The sequence below is a fragment of the Nycticebus coucang genome, chromosome 20, assembly GCF_027406575.1.
Source record: "Nycticebus coucang isolate mNycCou1 chromosome 20, mNycCou1.pri, whole genome shotgun sequence".
NCBI lineage: Eukaryota > Metazoa > Chordata > Mammalia > Primates > Lorisidae > Nycticebus > Nycticebus coucang.
In genome coordinates, this window is record NC_069799.1 from 57,493,588 (window position 1) to 57,512,013 (window position 18,426).

The 18,426-nt window shown below is 39.1% G+C and overlaps 1 protein-coding gene across 3 annotated transcripts in view; it reads left to right on the forward strand.

Annotated features, from left to right (window-relative positions):
- ITGA8 (integrin subunit alpha 8) overlaps nt 1–18,426 on the forward strand; it is a 184,592-nt gene that overhangs the window by 119,469 nt on the left and 46,697 nt on the right. For all 3 annotated transcript variants that reach the window (XM_053572185.1, XM_053572183.1, XM_053572184.1), the window contains 4 exons: nt 106–185; nt 5,327–5,407; nt 8,543–8,648; nt 11,325–11,483. In XM_053572185.1, coding sequence (XP_053428160.1) covers nt 106–185; nt 5,327–5,407; nt 8,543–8,648; nt 11,325–11,483 — 426 coding nt within the window. The remainder of the gene's footprint in view (nt 1–105; nt 186–5,326; nt 5,408–8,542; nt 8,649–11,324; nt 11,484–18,426) is intronic.

Here is an 18,426-nt window from a genome sequence, read left to right on the forward strand (position 1 = left end):
AGGGCGGGGTTTAGCAGGGATGACTTAGAAAAGGTTTTTATGTTGTGTGAAAGGTCCTTCCCATGTAGTAACATTGTGTCTTCTATGATTTTTTTTTACTTTTAGTATTCTCTGGGCCTCCGATTTGCAGTTCCACGTCTTGAGAAAACAAATATGAGCATCATCTTCCATCTCCAAACCAGAAGGTGAGGCCTTTAAATGCCTATAATCATTCAGCAATCCATAATGAGATGATGTTGTGTGTCAAGGTCCTTCCCCCTGAAAAGCTCTTCTGCAATTAGAACCCAGACTTTCACAGCCTGTGTCTTCTTTGTTTTTCTCAACTATTTTGGGTTTTGCCGTGTTTTGGATTTGAAAATGAGATTACATTATGTCGTAGGCCAAGTAGTGAGATAGCTACTACTTTGTCCTGAGCGCCTCCCACCAGCTCCACCTCTGCGTTTTCCCATTCCAAGGCACGTGTCCTCCCCCAACCCACCATGGCCTCAGCTGGGTGTTCTCTGAGAACAAAATCTCTGCAAGTAAGCATAAACTTTACATCTGCAATGTTGGAGTCTCCTAATTTTTCAAAAATGAATGGCTTACTTACGGGAAGCATGGAGGGATACAGGAGAGACATTGTATTTTGAGGGCAGAGCATTCTTTAGTATGGAGCTACACCTTGTAGGTAGCTGCCTTCCTTTTCTAAAGTTGACCCTGTTTGAGGATTCACTTGTGACTTTACCCTTGCATTCTGTTTGCTCCTTCATGGCTGAAAATAATATTTCCTGAATGGGAAGACCTACAGAGAAAAATGTGGCATGTGGACAGGGGTTTCCCAGCTGTGGACTCCAGCCCATTAGCTGGTAATGAAATCAGTTGAAGGACTCTAGACCCATATTAAAAGAAAGAGAGGGGAGGCTGAGGCAGGAGGATCCCTTGAACCCAGGGGTTTGAGTCTCGTCTGGACAATATGACAAGACCTTGTTTCAAGGAAGGAAGGAGGGAGGAGAACGGAGGGAAGGGAAGGGAAGGTCAGAAGAAGGGAAGGAAGAGGGGAAGGGAGGAAGGGAAGGAGGAAGGAAGGAAAACAGGAAGGAAGGAAGGGAGGAAGGAAGGAGTTGATTGCATGGAATACAACATACTATGATATAATAAGTGATATATTAGCGCTATTTGTGAAACATTTCTTTCAGATAAGCGTAAATGCCTGTAGTAAGATGTCCTGTGAGATGTATATATTTGTCATGATCAAAACTTTAAAAGTTTGAAAGACATGAATATAAACAGGAATGCGCACCTCCAAAGTCATTTATACCTTGCCCAGGATGTTAAACCCCAACTATTAAAATGACTACAAATTTGATATCTACAATTCGGTTCTCAAATACTAGGGTGTAATGTAGCTAATCCCTAAATTGACCTTGATGTCATGCAGGGATTGTTATTAGAGTGTGATAACTTTCAGGATAATTGCTCTTTGCAACAGATTACTTTTCAATAGCTACCTCAATACAAGGTTTAGGGTTTCTAAAATGCATATAAACTCTGTTAAGAGTGTAGCAGTGTCACAAACCACTTCCCCACCATCACCATCGAACTGAGATAGATTCCTAGGTGGGAAAGTTTTCTAACTTACCTTATGTGTTTTTTTCTGAATTTCACGAGGTAGTTCCTGAATTTAACTGAGATGTTTTCTGTGGAATTATATACTTATAAAAAAATTTTAATCCAAATTATTGTTGGAGTGCAGATAGAATGAATTTTCATTTTAGCAAAAGCTTAGTTAATCACTTCTTTATATGTGAACACATTCGTCAAAGGGTTCATGTCATCCTAAATATTTTCATTTCAGAAATATGCTTGTATTTCTAAATTTCTAGTGAGAAAAAAAAAACATGCTATAGCAAAGGGCCATTCGCACTCTATTCAGTAGCCTGAAGTTTCCATTTCTCTCCATCATCGTCTGGGGATAATGCCTTGTTATCTGTGGCTAATTGATTCTGCGGTGGCATGAAGCTTTGTATTACTTAAAGTGCCCAGCCTTTATTTAGAAAGAAAGTCTCATACAAAAGCACAAAGCAATTTCATTGATATTTCCTCCTTACTCTGGATTACAGTTGCAAAGAAGAGAATGGGTTCAGTAGCAGTTCACTCAAGAAGCAGAAGATGTCACATGATATTCTAAATGTCTTCCCCAGATTCGTGCTGTAGATCATCACTTACAAAATAAATTCAGTAATCAAATCTTGAATTCAGTGTACGATAGAAATGGCCACATTTTTAACAGCCCCATTGATCTAAAAACTGTGTCGAGATGACATTTCATTTCTACTCATGACTACTCTAACATCATCCTCAAAAACATAAAAATGCAAAAATGCAGAAAGAACTTGAATATATGTAAAGTGTTTAATTCCTAAAACATACACATTATAGAGATAACACGGGAGAATACGGTGTTCAAGTAAAACTCAAATACCAAGGTATTTGAGAGGTAAGCATTTATCAGCATGCTTTGTTGACACATTCCAAAGATGTAAATAAGCATTTATTTACATTGTTTGCCTATTTCCACAAATAAAAGCCAAAAGAGTAATAGGCCTTATAAGTTAGTAAGCTTAAGCATATTTCCTGTTAGCAAATATTTGCATTAAATGCCCTCGATCTACATGACATAAACATTTGTCTCAAATTGCAATTCCCACAGTGCAAACACTTCTTTGTAAGCATCCTTGAAGCTGCTTCCTTAGTAATGGGAAATGGGCACTGTGTTATTTGGTTGACATTGCAGAGGCCACAGAAAAAGTACAGGGAATGTTCAAAAATAGAAAATAGGAAGTAGAAAGGAAAAAGACAGTAGCACTGGAGTAATAAAGTGGAAAATGTGTTTATCACAAGCAGAGAGGAAATTCATCCTTTCTTGGGTAGCACCCCCAGTATAAATAGCTCAGCGTCCAGCTCAGTGATGGATGGCTTGTTTGGATGTGGCTGTGCTATTAGTCAGGGAGGTCAAGGAAACATTTCAGTTATACAGCAGGCCTGGTTCCTTTCCTACCAGGAGATTTTGTCAACCCTACTGGTATGCAGTAGTAAGTGGCATGCAAGTCTATGTGACAGAAAATGATTCTGATTACCCAGCCGGAAGGTCTGGGCTTCAGTCTGCCATCGTTTGGCTGCATTGCCAAACAGCCTTGAGGAGTCTCCTATCAGACTTACTTTCAAAGATGATCTCCATGTTTGACATCAATGTACATATTCAGGATCTCATGAGTAAGGACAATTGTTGTTTAAACCACTCGGAAACAAAACACGATTGAATTATGTCATACCGTAAAGGAAACTTAGCTTTTTCAGAATTCTGATTTCCCCCTGCTGCAAAGCAGTCATGAAATAGAACAAAATCTGGTTGGTCCGTAGGACAGCTATATTTAAATGTCCAAACTAAAGTGTTACCTGTTATCTGTTTGAAACCATAAACTCTGCAGGAAACAGAATTAATTAATCGCATCTGAGTGGTTAGAGTTCAGAATCCTGCGTTTTAAAAAACAAACAAATGAAAATAACTGTTTAGTTGACAGGTGCTCCCCAGATAAGATAATAAAATGACCTGGACACTGGGATTCAAACTTCACTGAACGAGTCCTCCTTCCAGGCTCAGTCAGGGCTTAGTGGTGAGGCCCCATTGGAGGGAATGAGCCTGATATTTGCCCATTTATATCTTTCGTGTATGTTTGCAGTTTAAAGGATCTTATTGGTGTATACAACTGACTAGGCCTTTTCCAAAGCATTGTGGGAACAAATCTGTCTCCTCTTCCTTCGAAAGCAGAATTTTATCATATCCTTTCAGCCTGCACATTTGGAAAGTTTCGGAGCTGGTTGGAACCCACCCATTGCCACCATCACAGTGCTGGAGTGTGTGTCTGTTGAATCCCAGTGAGATTTGATGATGAAAACAGTGTTTTTTTTTTTCTTAAACAGACTTGAACATAAACATGACCTGCTAGTGGCAATGTGGCCACGCCTCAGTTTCCACGTAATCCTTGGGTGACTTCAATGGAAGCACCTTGGGACCATGAATCAGATGCCTGCTGCCCCCAAAGCTCAGTTACTGGCTGAGCCTCTTGTAGAGTGTGTGAATTTTCCGTATAGCACAAACTGCCCAACACGTGCATTTTTTAAAAGTTCAGTTTTCGTGTCTAATTTTATATTGGCATGAGAGGAAAAAACCAAGCAATCTTAAAAAATAATTTTGCCACTGTTCAAAGTGGTATGATTAAACACACACCTTTTATCCTGAGACTCCTGATGTATTTCCCAGACTTCCCTGGCATCTCCTAATTGCCTGTTTAAGAACTTCCCAGCTTCCTTGGGTCTTGCTTCTAGCTGTTACCCAGGCTTCTAATTCCCTCCCCTCTCCTTGCCCTAGTCAGCCAGTGAGTGTGCAGTAAGGGTACACTTATTTTAATATGAATTTAAGAATAAACTGGAAGGGAGATAAAATTGCTGCCAAAAGCAATGTATGATATGCCTTCCAGAGCCAAACACAAATGCTATTTCGGTTACGGGCTGCACCAGATTACTCAAGCCAGTTCTCCTCTTTATTAGCATGGAGAATCAGGAGTTGACTGTGCTGTCATTTTCTATTTGATAGACAATGAATTTGATGTATGGAGATGTTAAGGAATTTATCCAAAGAGAGCCTGGAAAATGAACTCAGTCTGGTGCCTCTTTGGTTTAAGCATTGTAATAACAACAGTAAAAAAAAAGTATTAGGTTCTCTAGATCTGCTATCCTTAATTCCTGGTCCGTGGCCTGTTAACAACCAGGTCACACAGCAAGAGGTGAGCAGTGGATGAGCAAGTGAACCTTCATCTGTATTTACAGCCACTCCCCATCCTGCACTGATTTCTGCATTATGACAGATTGTGTAATAATTTCATGATATGTTACAATGTGATGATAATAGAAATAAAGTACATAATAAATGTGACATGCACAGATCATCCTAACACCATCCAGTCCGAATAAAAATTGTCTTCCATAACCATTTCTGTCATTGGTCCCTGGTAACAAAAAGGTTGGGGGCTGCTGCTCTCGATATCTGTGGTATTTCCAGATAAAAGTGTCTCTTCAGGGAACCTTGTTACATTGCTGTTGACATAAAGGAGCTCAGTCTTTCCCTGGACAAATGGTTATGATTTTGTAGAATGAATCTTCTTGTTTTCTAAATGATCAGGTTGGTAAAGCGTGTGGCTCTTGTGATATACAGAATGTTTTTCGTGATCACGTATTGTGGTAACACATCTGAGGAAACGTATTTAAATCATATGTCCCTGTGTTTTAGTTCCAACAAGGACAATCCAGACAGCAATTTTGTGAGTTTACAAATCAACATCACTGCTGTAGCTCAAGTGGAAATAAGAGGGTAAGTCCTAAAGAAGGCATTGTAGTTGTGCGATAATAGCTTTCTGTATGTAAAGAATTATGATAAAATACTAGTGAAACTACACGGCATTTTCCCAATGCACTAGAGATGACGGTTCACTTTGGTTACCAATTTTTATTCTTTTCTACTAATTATTAATCTTCCATTGGAAATTATAAGAAAGCCTGAATAATAATTAACTCTAAAGATATCAAAAGAAGAAAGCACTTTATTCCCCAAACTGATAAGTTAATCAAATTATAAAAACCAGTTAAGAAGCTAGATAAAACGATAACTATGTGATTGCCTAAAAAAAGTCACTTCTCCAGTAATTATTTTAGCTTAAAAATTTAGCCTCCTTCACTATATCTTGAGATTAATAAATGGCTAACTTTTAGATGAGCAAGTCAAGTGGATCTTTTGAGTCTACATTTTAGACCTTTTCCTTGGATCCTGTTCTTTGAGGAAGGTGCCAATAAGAAATTGAGTGAGAGACAGGAGGAAAGGGTTTGTGGGCAAATCTTCTTACTACCTAACACTCTGAGCGGAATAACGCTCTATCCTTCTTGAGAGTGGAAGGCCTACTCACTAAGGGTTGTTAGATTACTGCGCTGACTCAAATTTTCATGGAAAATTTGTTGATTATGTTCTTTCTTCCTTGCTCGCCTCCTTCTTTCTAAAAAATACACTTTGAAAACAATGAATAGTATTTCACTGATTTAATCAGGATCTTGAGAGAGCCATTCTTTGCCATGGGTTTCCCTGATCTGAATCAGTCTTCCATGGATAAGTAACTGGGTATTAGGAGCCACGCTTTTTGAATGACTTCGTCATGGCCTGTGATGGTTATGGTTATCTAAGTATTTCTACTTAGATTTCTATTTGATTTTGTTTCAGAACTGTGCCAGGAAGTTTGTGTTTATTGTGTTCACTAAATACCACTGCAGCTTTCCCTTTGTGTGTTGGTTCTTACAGGACCTCAGAGCTCGAGCAGGCTTCTCACCTGCAACCACTACTTTTACATCGGTTTTCCTTTCACACACATAATGAGGCGTTTTGACCACATTGTTTCCATAGCACCTGTCAAAGTCTAACTGATAATTGTATGATCCTGGATTTATAGCCAGCCTTACAGGATTAATGACAATGAGAACAAAATTTTTCAGAGAAAATGTGTTCAGTTTCTGTTCTACGTTTGTTCTCTGTATTAAGAAACAAAAAGTTTCCCTAGAGCCTCACAATGGACGATGGATACTGAGCATGGACTCCACTCTGTTGCCAAGCTGAGGATAAAGGGAGCTTTAGATGTTGAGGTTGCCAAGACCTGGTGGGAATCGAAGCCCAAGCTCTCTGGGCTTCCAGTAATGAAAACAACCCACCATATAGATCCTGTGCTCTTCTCCTGACCATGTCCCCCGCCATGTTTAACATGATTTAATCAAATCAAGTAGAAAAGGGAATGTGACGCAATGACAAGCCAATATAAAGGTAGAAATTTTGGAAATTCTGTGCCCTGCACTTTTTATTTAACAGTCAGGTGTCCATTAAGGACATATGCAAAGAGCTTTACAATTTAACAACGCTCCTGTGGGGTGTTCATTTCAAAAGCTATGCTTCTTTCTAGAAAACAATTCAGTCAAATTAACTTTGACCCAAAGCATTTAAGATGTTTTCCAATCATTCATTGTACACACTCCAAGGGGTTCATCAGAATTTTCCAGATAAGGAAATAGAGACATACAGAAATTAAATTAGTTGCCCTAAGGTCAGAATTGAACCCAATAAATTTTGCTTTCTGCTGTAGAAAGTGATTACCCAGATGAGGAGAGAAAAAAAAAAAAAAAAAAAAAAAAAAACAACGTTTGCAGTTACCAGAGCCCATATTATGAATTATAGGATACTTTTAAAACAGCACTTAAGACATCTGATTGCCAAAAGAGATAGTTTCTGTTGAAGTTACTTTTAGGTGAAGGTCTAGGAATTCTTTTAAAGATACCTTTTACCTAAAAACTGCTAGAAAACATTGTGGGTCTTTTTCTTGAGAATTGTCTGTTTTAAGCTTTTATAACAATAACAATTTGGATTGTAATCAGCTTCTAATATGGAGGAATGCCAAGTAATGTATTTCATCCATCTGGGGGTCACTTTCCAGGTGTGAGTTATAGGAGAAAATAACCATCTGTCAAGTTAATATCCTCCTTACATGATTAGACCATTTAACTCTGTTTTTCTCTCACCCTCAAATTATCTATGTGACAACTTTAGAACTCAATTGCATCCTATTTTGTTTTGGCCATGGACCTGGCCTTGTGCGAGATACGATTACACCAATGGGAAGGCAAAGCAATCTAAGAAGGGGGAGTATCTATGGGCCACTATTCTGAGTATCTATGGGCCTCTATTCTGAGGTCTTTAACCAGAAACTGTATTTCTTCACAACTGGACATTTAGCATAACTCAGAATCCTAGACTTTTATCTACACACAAGAGTCCCATTTCTTGATATCACTTAAAGCAGGGAACAAATAACTGGTATACACACACCCCTCACTCATTCCCACACTTATGCAGACTAGATAAATAGATGCCTATACCTGGGTCATTATGAAAGTTTTGAGATGCGCAAAAATCAAGAAACATAAAATCTGTGTGGTCAAAAACAAATGAAGCCTCCCAGCAACACCGATAAGTTGAAATTTGGGAAGTTGAAATTTGAAGTTTCAAGTTTCAAGTTGAAACTTGCACAGGTGACTCAGAGAGGACGCTGTCGACTGTATTTCTTGAAAGTGAAATAATGGACCATGACAGTCTATCCCAACACATTCGTAGTTACCTGCCTGTGTGTGTTAAGTGTACGTTCATCGATCTCAACTCAAGAATACTTTCTACTTTGCTTCCTGGTGCCCAAGAGATGCTATAAAATAGACTCTGGGCCAAAGACCAGACATTAAGGACCAAAAGTAGAAATGTGGGGTCCTTCACCATCACTTTAATCACTGAGCCGTGGGCCACTTTCAGTGGTTTTTCCCTGTAGGCAATATCTACTTGAACACACTGACAGTCACTTTGCTCTCCTGCTGGGGGTGCGTTTTCCCTGGGCCTTCATGAGTGACTAACACGGCGTCCATGTTTCAGAGTGTCACACCCTCTGCAGATTGTGCTGCCCATTCACAGCTGGGAACCCCAAGAGGAGCCCCACAAAGAGGAGGAAGTTGGACCATTGGTGGAACATATTTACGAGGTAGTCACTTGCAGTCATATTCCGGGTTTATTCTTAATCTCTGTGCTAGTAAACTCTGCATAGCATTTTAAAAGACACCCATCCAAGGTATGGATTTGTGCTGTTAGATTATCACATCACCGGGGGGGTGGGGGTGTGGAAGGGAGGAGGCAGACGTTCTGTTGAGTGACCCAGATATGGTCACTTGCTTCTCAATATTGCACGTCCTTACGTGGTGACAGACATTTTATCTTGTCACAATTATTTTTTAATGCTCTTTACTTCTTCTCTTTTTAATGTTTGAATAACCTAAGCATTAAAATGGTTAGCTTTCCAGAAGCTTCTATTCCACCACCACCCTACACCCCAAATTTTCAGATAGCCTTGAAATGAACATGTCTTTTCAACTGGAGGTCACCAATTGGAAGCTACCACAAAGAAAATTTTTATGAATTATTCACTTTTACACTAAAAAAAAAAGCGCATTACAGTATATAAGGGTAGGTGGATGGTAGACGGAAAAGAATAGTTTTGCTTTTCATTCAGGTAACACAAATTAGAAATGAATAACTTAGTCTGAGATTTAAGACAGTGTATTGAAGGGCAGGGCACAGTGGCTCATGCCTGTAATCCTAGCATTCTGGGAGGCCAAGGTGGGTGGATTGCCTGAGCTCAGAAGTTCAAGACCAGCCTGAGCAAGAACAAGACCCCATCTCTAAAAATAACTGGGCATTGTGGAGGGTTACTTGGGAGTCTCAGGCAAGAACATCACTTAAGCCCGGGAGTCTAAGATTGCTGTGAGCTATAAGGCCACAGCATTCTACTCAAGATGACAAAGTAAGACTCTGTCTCAAAAAAAAAAAAAAGATACTCCATTGATCAGTAAAATATTTTCCAGAAGCATGAAAAGGGCTTGATACTCTTTTCCCACTTGAAGTGTTAAATTGTGAATGGGGAAAAGATTTATTGACATACAATCTGAAACCTTGAAATTTTTTACAGTTACCGTGTTTCCCTAAAATAAGACATCCTCCGAGAATAAGACCTACTTACAGGAAAGATAAGACGTCCCCCGAAAATAAGACCTAGCGCGTCTTTGGGAGCACACCTGAATTTTTGGGGAAACAGGGTAGAAACTAACCATAAAAATTTCAAAGGGTAATTTTAGCAAAGAGTTAACTTAGTTATTGATCAGGCTTTTGTTCTGTTTTGTTTTGTTTTTTTAATAAAGTCAGTTCTAACAGTAGAGGGCATTTATTCCTATTCATTGTCCGCAGACCAAGAATGGAATGTTGGTGAAACGATGTTCAAGGCATTTTCTATTTGAGGTTCCTTCTTGACGAATGCTTTCTCGTCCGTCCCTGTGTAACTCGTGCTACTGCTCTGGTCATTCTATGACTTTCTTCTCAAGCTACAAGGGACTGTAAATAACAACCTCTGAGATTAACAATAAAGCCTTTTCAAAACTGATGAGCTGTTTTACATACGTGGAAGGAAGCCGCAACTCCTGCACAGTGTCAGCGTGAAAACTTCAGCCATCTGCCCAGCCTATGGTTTAGATTCAGAAGCCTTGTCCAAAGCAGGATCAAAGCTTCGCCTTAAGCCCTTTTGATAGCAAAAGGATAATACAGTCTCCAAGGCCATTCTTATTAAGAACCTCTCTGGGGTGGGGGAGAAGTAACTGTCAAATACCTTATGAAAGCTGTGTGTACTGGTTTCCACTTCGGAATAGTGAAATTTGATAAAGTTTGAAAATATTTTTAGACTCAATCATTCTTAGAACAGGCCTGCTTCTAATCTTAGCATACATGGATCCTACAAGTTTAGAATAATTACTCGTAGTGCTAAAAGCAGTCCTCAAATATCAGGTCTCAAACTGTACTATATCAATGGATGCTGTGCTTTTTTGATAAGGTGAATTAAATAGGCCACCTAAAAAGCAAACACAATTGCACATTGTTTAGAGATCACTGTTCTGATAATTTAGTAATCATCAGAACATTGAGAAAAAAGAAAATGAAGATCCCTGCTGACTTTGAAGTTAATTTTTAAATTAAATTATATTTAAATGTTCTTAATGTTTTGATCAAATAATTTTGTGCTCTCCAAGAGCAGGCTTCACATGTTCAAAATATTCATCTCTTTAAGAGATGTGGCCTGTCTACCCTTGAGATTTTCAGTTTGAAACAGACAGAGCTCAGCTTTGAAATGAACTTTCAGAGTGACTGCGGTGAGCAACCACTGGCTTTGTCACTTGATGGATGGCCATTTGTCCAAGGGGTGAAAGAGAGGGCGCCCCATATGGTTGCAATTGACAAGTCAGTTGTTAGGAAAGAGGGGGCAGATTTCAGTGTAAAAAAATAATTGCTACATTTTGAAACCATATCATTAAAAGTGCATTTTTAGCAGTACAATTAAATTCATATAAACTCCGAGTAAGTATCACAATGATCAGACGTGCTTAATATGATCTTTGCTGATGAAATTTATCCCAATTTCCATTCTCTGAGTGCCAAGACACCAGGCTTTCAAGCACTTCTTGCCATGTAGACTCTTTATTTTCTTATTTTCCAGGTAAAGAAAGTGATGACTTAAAATTAATAATACCTATTTTTTTAATGAGTAAAGAATACACAGAGTTCTATTTCACCCCCCTGCCATTTGCTGTAACATTATATAATATGCACTTACTTTTAGCTACACAATATTGGACCGAGCGCCATCAGTGACACCATTCTGGAAGTAGGCTGGCCATTCTCTGCCCGGGACGAATTTCTTCTCTATATTTTTCATATTCAAATGCTGGGACCGCTACAGTGTCGAACAAATCCTGACATCAACCCACAGGATATAAAGGTAGGTGTCCCATCCAACTGGCAGCTTTTATTTTTTTATGGTATAGAAAAAATAAAAATGGTGACTTGATTTTTTTTTAAAAAAAGCAAAGTAGGGTGGTGCCTGTGGCTCAAAGGGGTAGAGCGCCGGTCCTGTATGCCGAAGGTGGCGGGTTCAAACCCAGCCCCAGCCAAAAAAAAAAAAGCAAAGTAATTGTATTGATAGTAATAACTTTCCTCAATCATCATTGGGCAGACCTTTTCTTCTAGTTCTATAATTAAAATATTAAGCCTAATTTAAAATATCCTTCTAAGAAAACTTACATTTCTCTTAGTTTTATTGCTCACGGTGACTTGTCATTTATTGAGCCCATTTCAATAAGTACCTTTTATATATGACTTGATAGTAGCACAACCAAAACAAAATTGTACATAGACACGCCATCTTTTGGAAAATTAGTACAAGATGCAATTTTGAATGTCTTTGTTGGTCTGTTGCCCAAAGAGATGAGGATCTCTGCCAAAACAGGCTGTTCCAGCTGTTACCAAAAGCTAGTGGTGAAATGTGATAATTTGCCAAGGGCCATCTCAGTGCCCCAAGAGCTCCCACACTGGAATGTTCAGGGAGGAGTTCTTCATTGGAACTTACAGAGAAGCCCACGGGCGTGCTTTAAACTCCATCTACAGCACCTGGGAGTCTGTTAAGATGCAGGGTCTGGCACAGGACCTGCAATTCTGCCTCCCTTCGAGCCTCCACCTTCTGCCCATGAACATCTCTGCTAGCTGTACTCTCATGATCAAGTTCAATTGTCTAAAGAGCTGATCCTGTCCAGGTTAAAGTCCAAATCTGGCTTTAAATTCTTTCTGTGAAGGAAATAAATTAATGAGCATAAGCTCTTGAAAAGGTCACATTTGTATGAAAACAAAAACAAAACCGGGTTGATCGGATGTGGTCCTCAGAAGGAATATTCTCCTAGGAGCCACAGAGACAGAGTCTCTGTTAGAAACGTTTCAAGGACGTCCTTCATGAAATACTGACTCAACTGTCCGAGGCAGAGCAGGTCTGCCTCTCTCTCAGCCAGAGACACTGTGTCATTGCCCATCATGAAAGGCTTTCTTCTTCACTACAGCTGCCCTCTATTCAGCAGGAAGACTGAAAGGGGGGTTCACCAGTGGAAGACTTAAGGGGTAACAAGCTGCCTTTATGGGGAAATAATAAAGAAAGCCACTTGTAGTACCCAGAATTATTTAAAATACTTCCTCCCTGGATTTTTTTTCTCATTTCCTCTCTGCTCTTCCTTGAGATGATTTTTAATATCTTCAAATGTGCATGTATAACATTTAAGTAATTAAAACTTGCTCTAAATTCAATACATACTATATTTCAGTCTTAGATTCTTGGAGGTCACTACCGAGAAGGCTTCTAACTCTCTTAGTGTGTAGCATTTAGTTGATATCTGACATATTTATATATGTTTGTATATATTATGCAACTTGTTTAATGTGTCCTACTGGGTTGTGAGTTATTTGGTTTCTTTGTAGCAATTTAACAATTATCTACAGGGACTGGGACAGCTCTACTAGATGACTTGCCTTAAATGGTATCAGACTTGTGCAAACTCAGTGGTGATATATAAGTAAGCACCTGGCATTTCCTGCAACCCAGATATTTTTTCAAGTATAAACTTTGACTGGAAATCTGTGTGAGGCTAGCGATTTTTAAAATGCAATTTAATTACCCTTGTTTTCTAAAATTTGCAATGCAGGAAATTGAATATAAGGTTTGATTACAATATGCAGTAATATCTCCCTAAAATAACTAATTATAACAATTTGTGAATTCTGATTTCACGAACTGAATTTTTAATTTGTAATTCTCGAAATTCTGAATTCAAAAAAGTTTGAAATGTTCTTATTTTCAGATTTTCACAGTATCTTTACATATGTTGAATACATGCCCCAGAGTCTGATAGAGTTTTTATCAATAAATGAAATTTAAAAATTGATAGTATACTTTGTATTTCAGTGGTTATAAACAATTGAGAATATTCGAAAGTTATTCTCCCCTTAAGATAGGAAATAATTTCTTGGCGAAGTTTCTATCAGTGTGGCAATTTATTTCTTCCCAGAGAATAGAAAGATAAATGGCATTCTCTGTCTTAAATATGAGTTAGAAATTAGTAAAAAAAAAAAAAAAATTATTTCCAAGCTGATGGCTGTCTTCAACAGAGAATAGTTTGAGAAATTTTTGATTCTGATAACAATTTCAAATTCGCATCAAGGCTAGTTGCTGGGGGGTTTCAAAGTTGTAGAATAGATAGCTTTATTTTAGTAAGAAGCAGAGGGAGAAGACATTCAGTAAAATTATTTCAGCAGAATAAGCAGAAAAACTTTGGGTGTTGTGGTGGGCACCTATAGTCCCAGCTGTTTGGGAGGCTGAGACAAGAGGCACTTGAGCCCAGAGTATAAGGTTGCTGTGAGCTACAACACCACAGCACTCTACTGAGGACAGTAGAGTGAGAACATGTTCAAAAAAAAAAAAAAAAGCAAGGAGGCAGAAATATATTTTTAAGATAAAGAATTAAATTCCAGTATTCAATCTTTCTTCCCCAGTGAGTGAACTAAGGTCCAATTCCTTACTCTTTGGTTCTACAGCATCTTTATACAGAGGTGATAGGTCCTACGTGTCTCTGAAACATCTGCATCTGTGAACAGCTCCCCTGTACTTGTCCTTCTACTTTTCTGAGGATGCTTCAACCCCTGCTAGACTAAGTCCCCAAAAGTCCCAGGCCAACCATGAACCTGTCAGAGGGGACTCCACCCCAGCTTTCTGAAGTGGAGGGTTCCACAAAGTCCCACACCACATTGGCCTCTTCAGTCATTCAGTTGATTTCCCTTTAGCAAAATCCCTTTCTCTTGTGTTCAAATACATTATTTTTAGTCAACTCCTCCCTCCCTATTTTTGCCCACTTACCACTGGATAGTATTCTTGCCTTCATGTCCTCTTTCCAACCCCCTGAGGATCTCTAAGGAAACTTGCTTGTGGAAAAGAAACCACCAAATTTTCTTAGAAACACTCATTCCAAGGAACCAGTGGCATTGCCTCTTTGACATTTCTCAGAAATCCCCCAGAATCTCTATAAAATTTCCACATACCTTCTCACCCCTCTCTGATGAGGTCTATCAGCATTTGATACACTGTACTTAACACATTGATTTTTTTGGTCCCTATTTTTTAAATCACTCCTATGGGCAAGGGTCCTGGGTATTGTTGTTTTTATAACCAATACATCATGTACAACATCAAAGCCATATTGAAGATTAAGTTGATTTTTTTGTGGACTGGCTTAAGATCTGAACCACCCTTTAAAACACCATTTCTAAAGAGAAATGCATTCTAAATGCCAAATATCTAACCTAAAACCTTCTGAAATATAACCAGTCTATAAACTGAATATGCATTCCAAATATGGTGTAAGCCTGAAAGTCTTCTCATATAAGCCTCAGCATCCAATCAGACTTCTCGGCAAGATTCATTGTTCACAACAGGGACTGGTACACTTTGGTTATCCCACCAAGTTACCCAATGTCCTTCAAAGTTTAAGGAGGGGACACTGATGTATTACGGTCTTACCACAGGTTACATTCGAGTGTCTTAACTGTCTTGCTCTCCTAGGAACGGTTTTATAATGCTTACAGATTTTCCTCACCATCGTACACTTCACTGTGTATTACAAAATCTTGCCAATTAAAAAAGTCTTTTACTTTTTGTGAAACTTTGGGTTCCTTAGTAGAGTTTCATTTTTCAACCTCATCTTATCTAAAGATGGTAGTCTGTTTGCAGGACTCTCCAAATGACGTCCACTAAAATAAAAAAAAAAAAAATGGTAGTTTGAAACAATTGTTTTACCACTCTTATGACACAACCTCTTGTTTTCCTGTCTGAGGACCCCAAGGCCCTCCTGAGGTTAGCCCAGGGACTGGAAGCAACCGCTCGTTTACTTTCTTGCTCACTTCTGCCTCTCAGTGAAAAGGTCACTGCCTTGGGGTTTCTGTTCCTTTCTTGACAGTTTCTACTTCATCAATTTCATGTACCTTTTCTACTAACTTCAGGGCCTAGCAGATGTCCATGAAGGTTCTCTCTCCAGGTTTCATGGTCTAGCTCAGAGGTAGAGGATTTTAACCTAGCCTTTTCTTTATGGTACCATTTTTAAAAACACTGTGAAACATTCAACCGTCTGCAGCATCCAGACCAATCCATTAAAGTTAATTTGTTCCAGATCCTTTTTGGAATAAAAGTTTAGAGTTGAGCAAAGTATTTCTCAATTAGGCTAAAGGCAGTCAAATAATTATTTCAAACTACTAGTTTTCTTATTTTGGTGGGCATTATCCTAGGGTTTGGAGAGTTCTACAAACAGGCTACAGTCTTTAGATAAGATGAGGTTGAAAACCGAAACCCTACTAAGGAACCCAAAGTTTCATAAAGAGTAAAGGATTTTTTTTTAATTGGCAGTATTTTGTAATAAATAGCCAAGCGCAAGATGCTGAAGGAAAATGCTATGGAATGTGAGCCTGGACGTAGGGAAGGAGGACAAATAAGTAGCTGAAACATAACCTGTGTTAAGACCACAAGATGCCATTCTGGGCTGAGCTCAGGAAAGAAGAATCTGGAGGTGAAAATGGTCTGAAAGAGTTTATAGTCCACAAAGATTATATATAACGTGAGATAAAGCCAATGCTTTTATAAAAACCTGTCCTTAGATGGCCAGGCACAGTGGCTCATACCTGTAATCCTAGCACTCTGGGAGACTGAGGCAGATGGATCACCTGACCAAGAGGGAGACCCTGTCTCTACTAAAAATAGAAAAACTAGCCATGTGTCATGGGGGGTGCCCATAGTCCCAGCTGCTTGAGTAGCTGAGGGAAGAGGATCTCTTCAGCTCAAGAGTTTGAGATTGCTGTGAGCTATGCACCACCACACTCTACCCAGACTGAGTGGGTAGAGTGAGGGGTGGGTGACTGAGTAAGACTCTGTCTCTAAAAAAGAAAGAAAAAAAAAAAAAGAAAAGAAAAACTGTCCATAGAGCCATGGGAAACAGGAGGTTACTGCTGAGATCTAGTCTCCTAAACAAGGCCAATCCCACAAAAAGTCCAAATTACAACAATACAAACCCAGGAGGCAGAAACACAGAAACAGACTATTCTTGAAGGATTATAGCCCTGCTTTTAGAATCAGCAGGCCCACAGACAGTGGCTTGGCTTGGCACATTTGCATAGTTCTGTCTTATCCGTAAGAATACTTCCTTCCTTCACAACTGCCTTCTTTTATTGTTTTTATTAATTCAGAATCCAGACACACTTGTTACTAGAACAACAGTTCTCAGTTCTCTCACACATGCACATACACACACACACAAATCCCTTAAAAAGCAAAGCATAAAAGGAATAAGACTATTTAGTATAACTTGACTGTCAACTACTGATTTCTTTCTTGAATCATTTTGAGGACCTGGATCATCGGAGGCATAATTTTGTAGGTAAAGCATTATTTGATGTCTGTTATTTGCCCCCCTTTAATGCTTGGTCTTCTACTATAAACTCTCCCTCCAGGAAAAAAATCCTAGCTGTTTATTAATTCAGGAGGTCTTATGAGGAGACGAGAAGAGCAGTACCTACTTTAATATTCTTTCTCCTTTTTTATGCTCTGTGCTAGTGGCAACCACAGCTTACTCCTGGATCCGACCACCCAGCGGTCAGACACTTTCTCTGTCCTGCAGGAACGCTGGCTGTGCTGGATACCTTTCATTCATCTTTTCTCCTAACAGTGCCTGTAGACCACCAAAGACAGACTATGCACTCTGGGGTCCCTTTCTTTTTGCCTTGTCTTGGCTTTGAGATGGTCTTCACTTTAGCACCTATGAGGTATATCTTAACATGTAAAACCCCCAAATCTAATGACTAAGAAAAGCTTCAACATCATTAATGGAGGAAGTTGATTCTTTCAGTTATGCTTTGCATGAACTATTCACAAGGTAAAAACAAAAGTAGGGTTTTGCTTTCCCTATAAATTCTCAACATTTATGTCTTAACGAAAATTACATGGTGGACTCACCTCCTCTCCAGCTCATCTCCACTTAGTTTTAATTATAGATGAAGTAGCATGAGTGCAGTCTACCATTTCTTGTGTGCTAGGAGTACCTGAAATCCAAAGATAAATTAGAAACAAAAAAAGGACAGCATACATGCTTTTGTTGGGATTTGCAGTGCCCTTAATCTGATTTCATCCACTCCTTTCCTTCAAATGTTGAATTTCCCACTGTATTGCACATTCCAGCTACACAGTATCCCTTTACTCTGCAAATGTAAACCTATCTCAGAGTGAAGAGTTTGGTGAAGAGTTATGAAAATAGAAAACTCTTTGGGGGGTCAAATTCTGAGTAACAGTCAGAGAAAGAAGCATATTTACCAACAGTTATATCCTTATTGGAGAGGGAAGCCATTTTCATTTGCTTGGATGAAGATACGTTAGTGTTTATCACCAGCTTCTCAGAGTGTTTATGAAGGAAGGAGGGGGAGGGGGAGGGGAGAGGGAAGGCCAGGTGGAGGGAGGGTAATTGGTGGGAGCTCACCTACTGTGCATATTACAAGAGTACATGTCAGATCTATTAAGAGTAGAGTATAAATGTCTTAACACAACAATTAAGTGAGGAGAAGGCTACGTTAACCAGTTTGATGTAAGCATTCCAAACTGTATATAAAACCAGCACATTGTACCCCATAAATGCATTAATGTACACAGTTATGATTTAATAAAAAATAAATAAAAACTACCCTCAGAGCTGAGCGTCTGCATAATGTGGGTGCTTGCTAAGAGGTCGGCCCCCCTCCAGCTATAAAGGAAAACCATGACCTGGGGGTTCGTCGGCAGTCATGTCATGAAAGAGGCCCCAAGCGTGCCTCTGGAA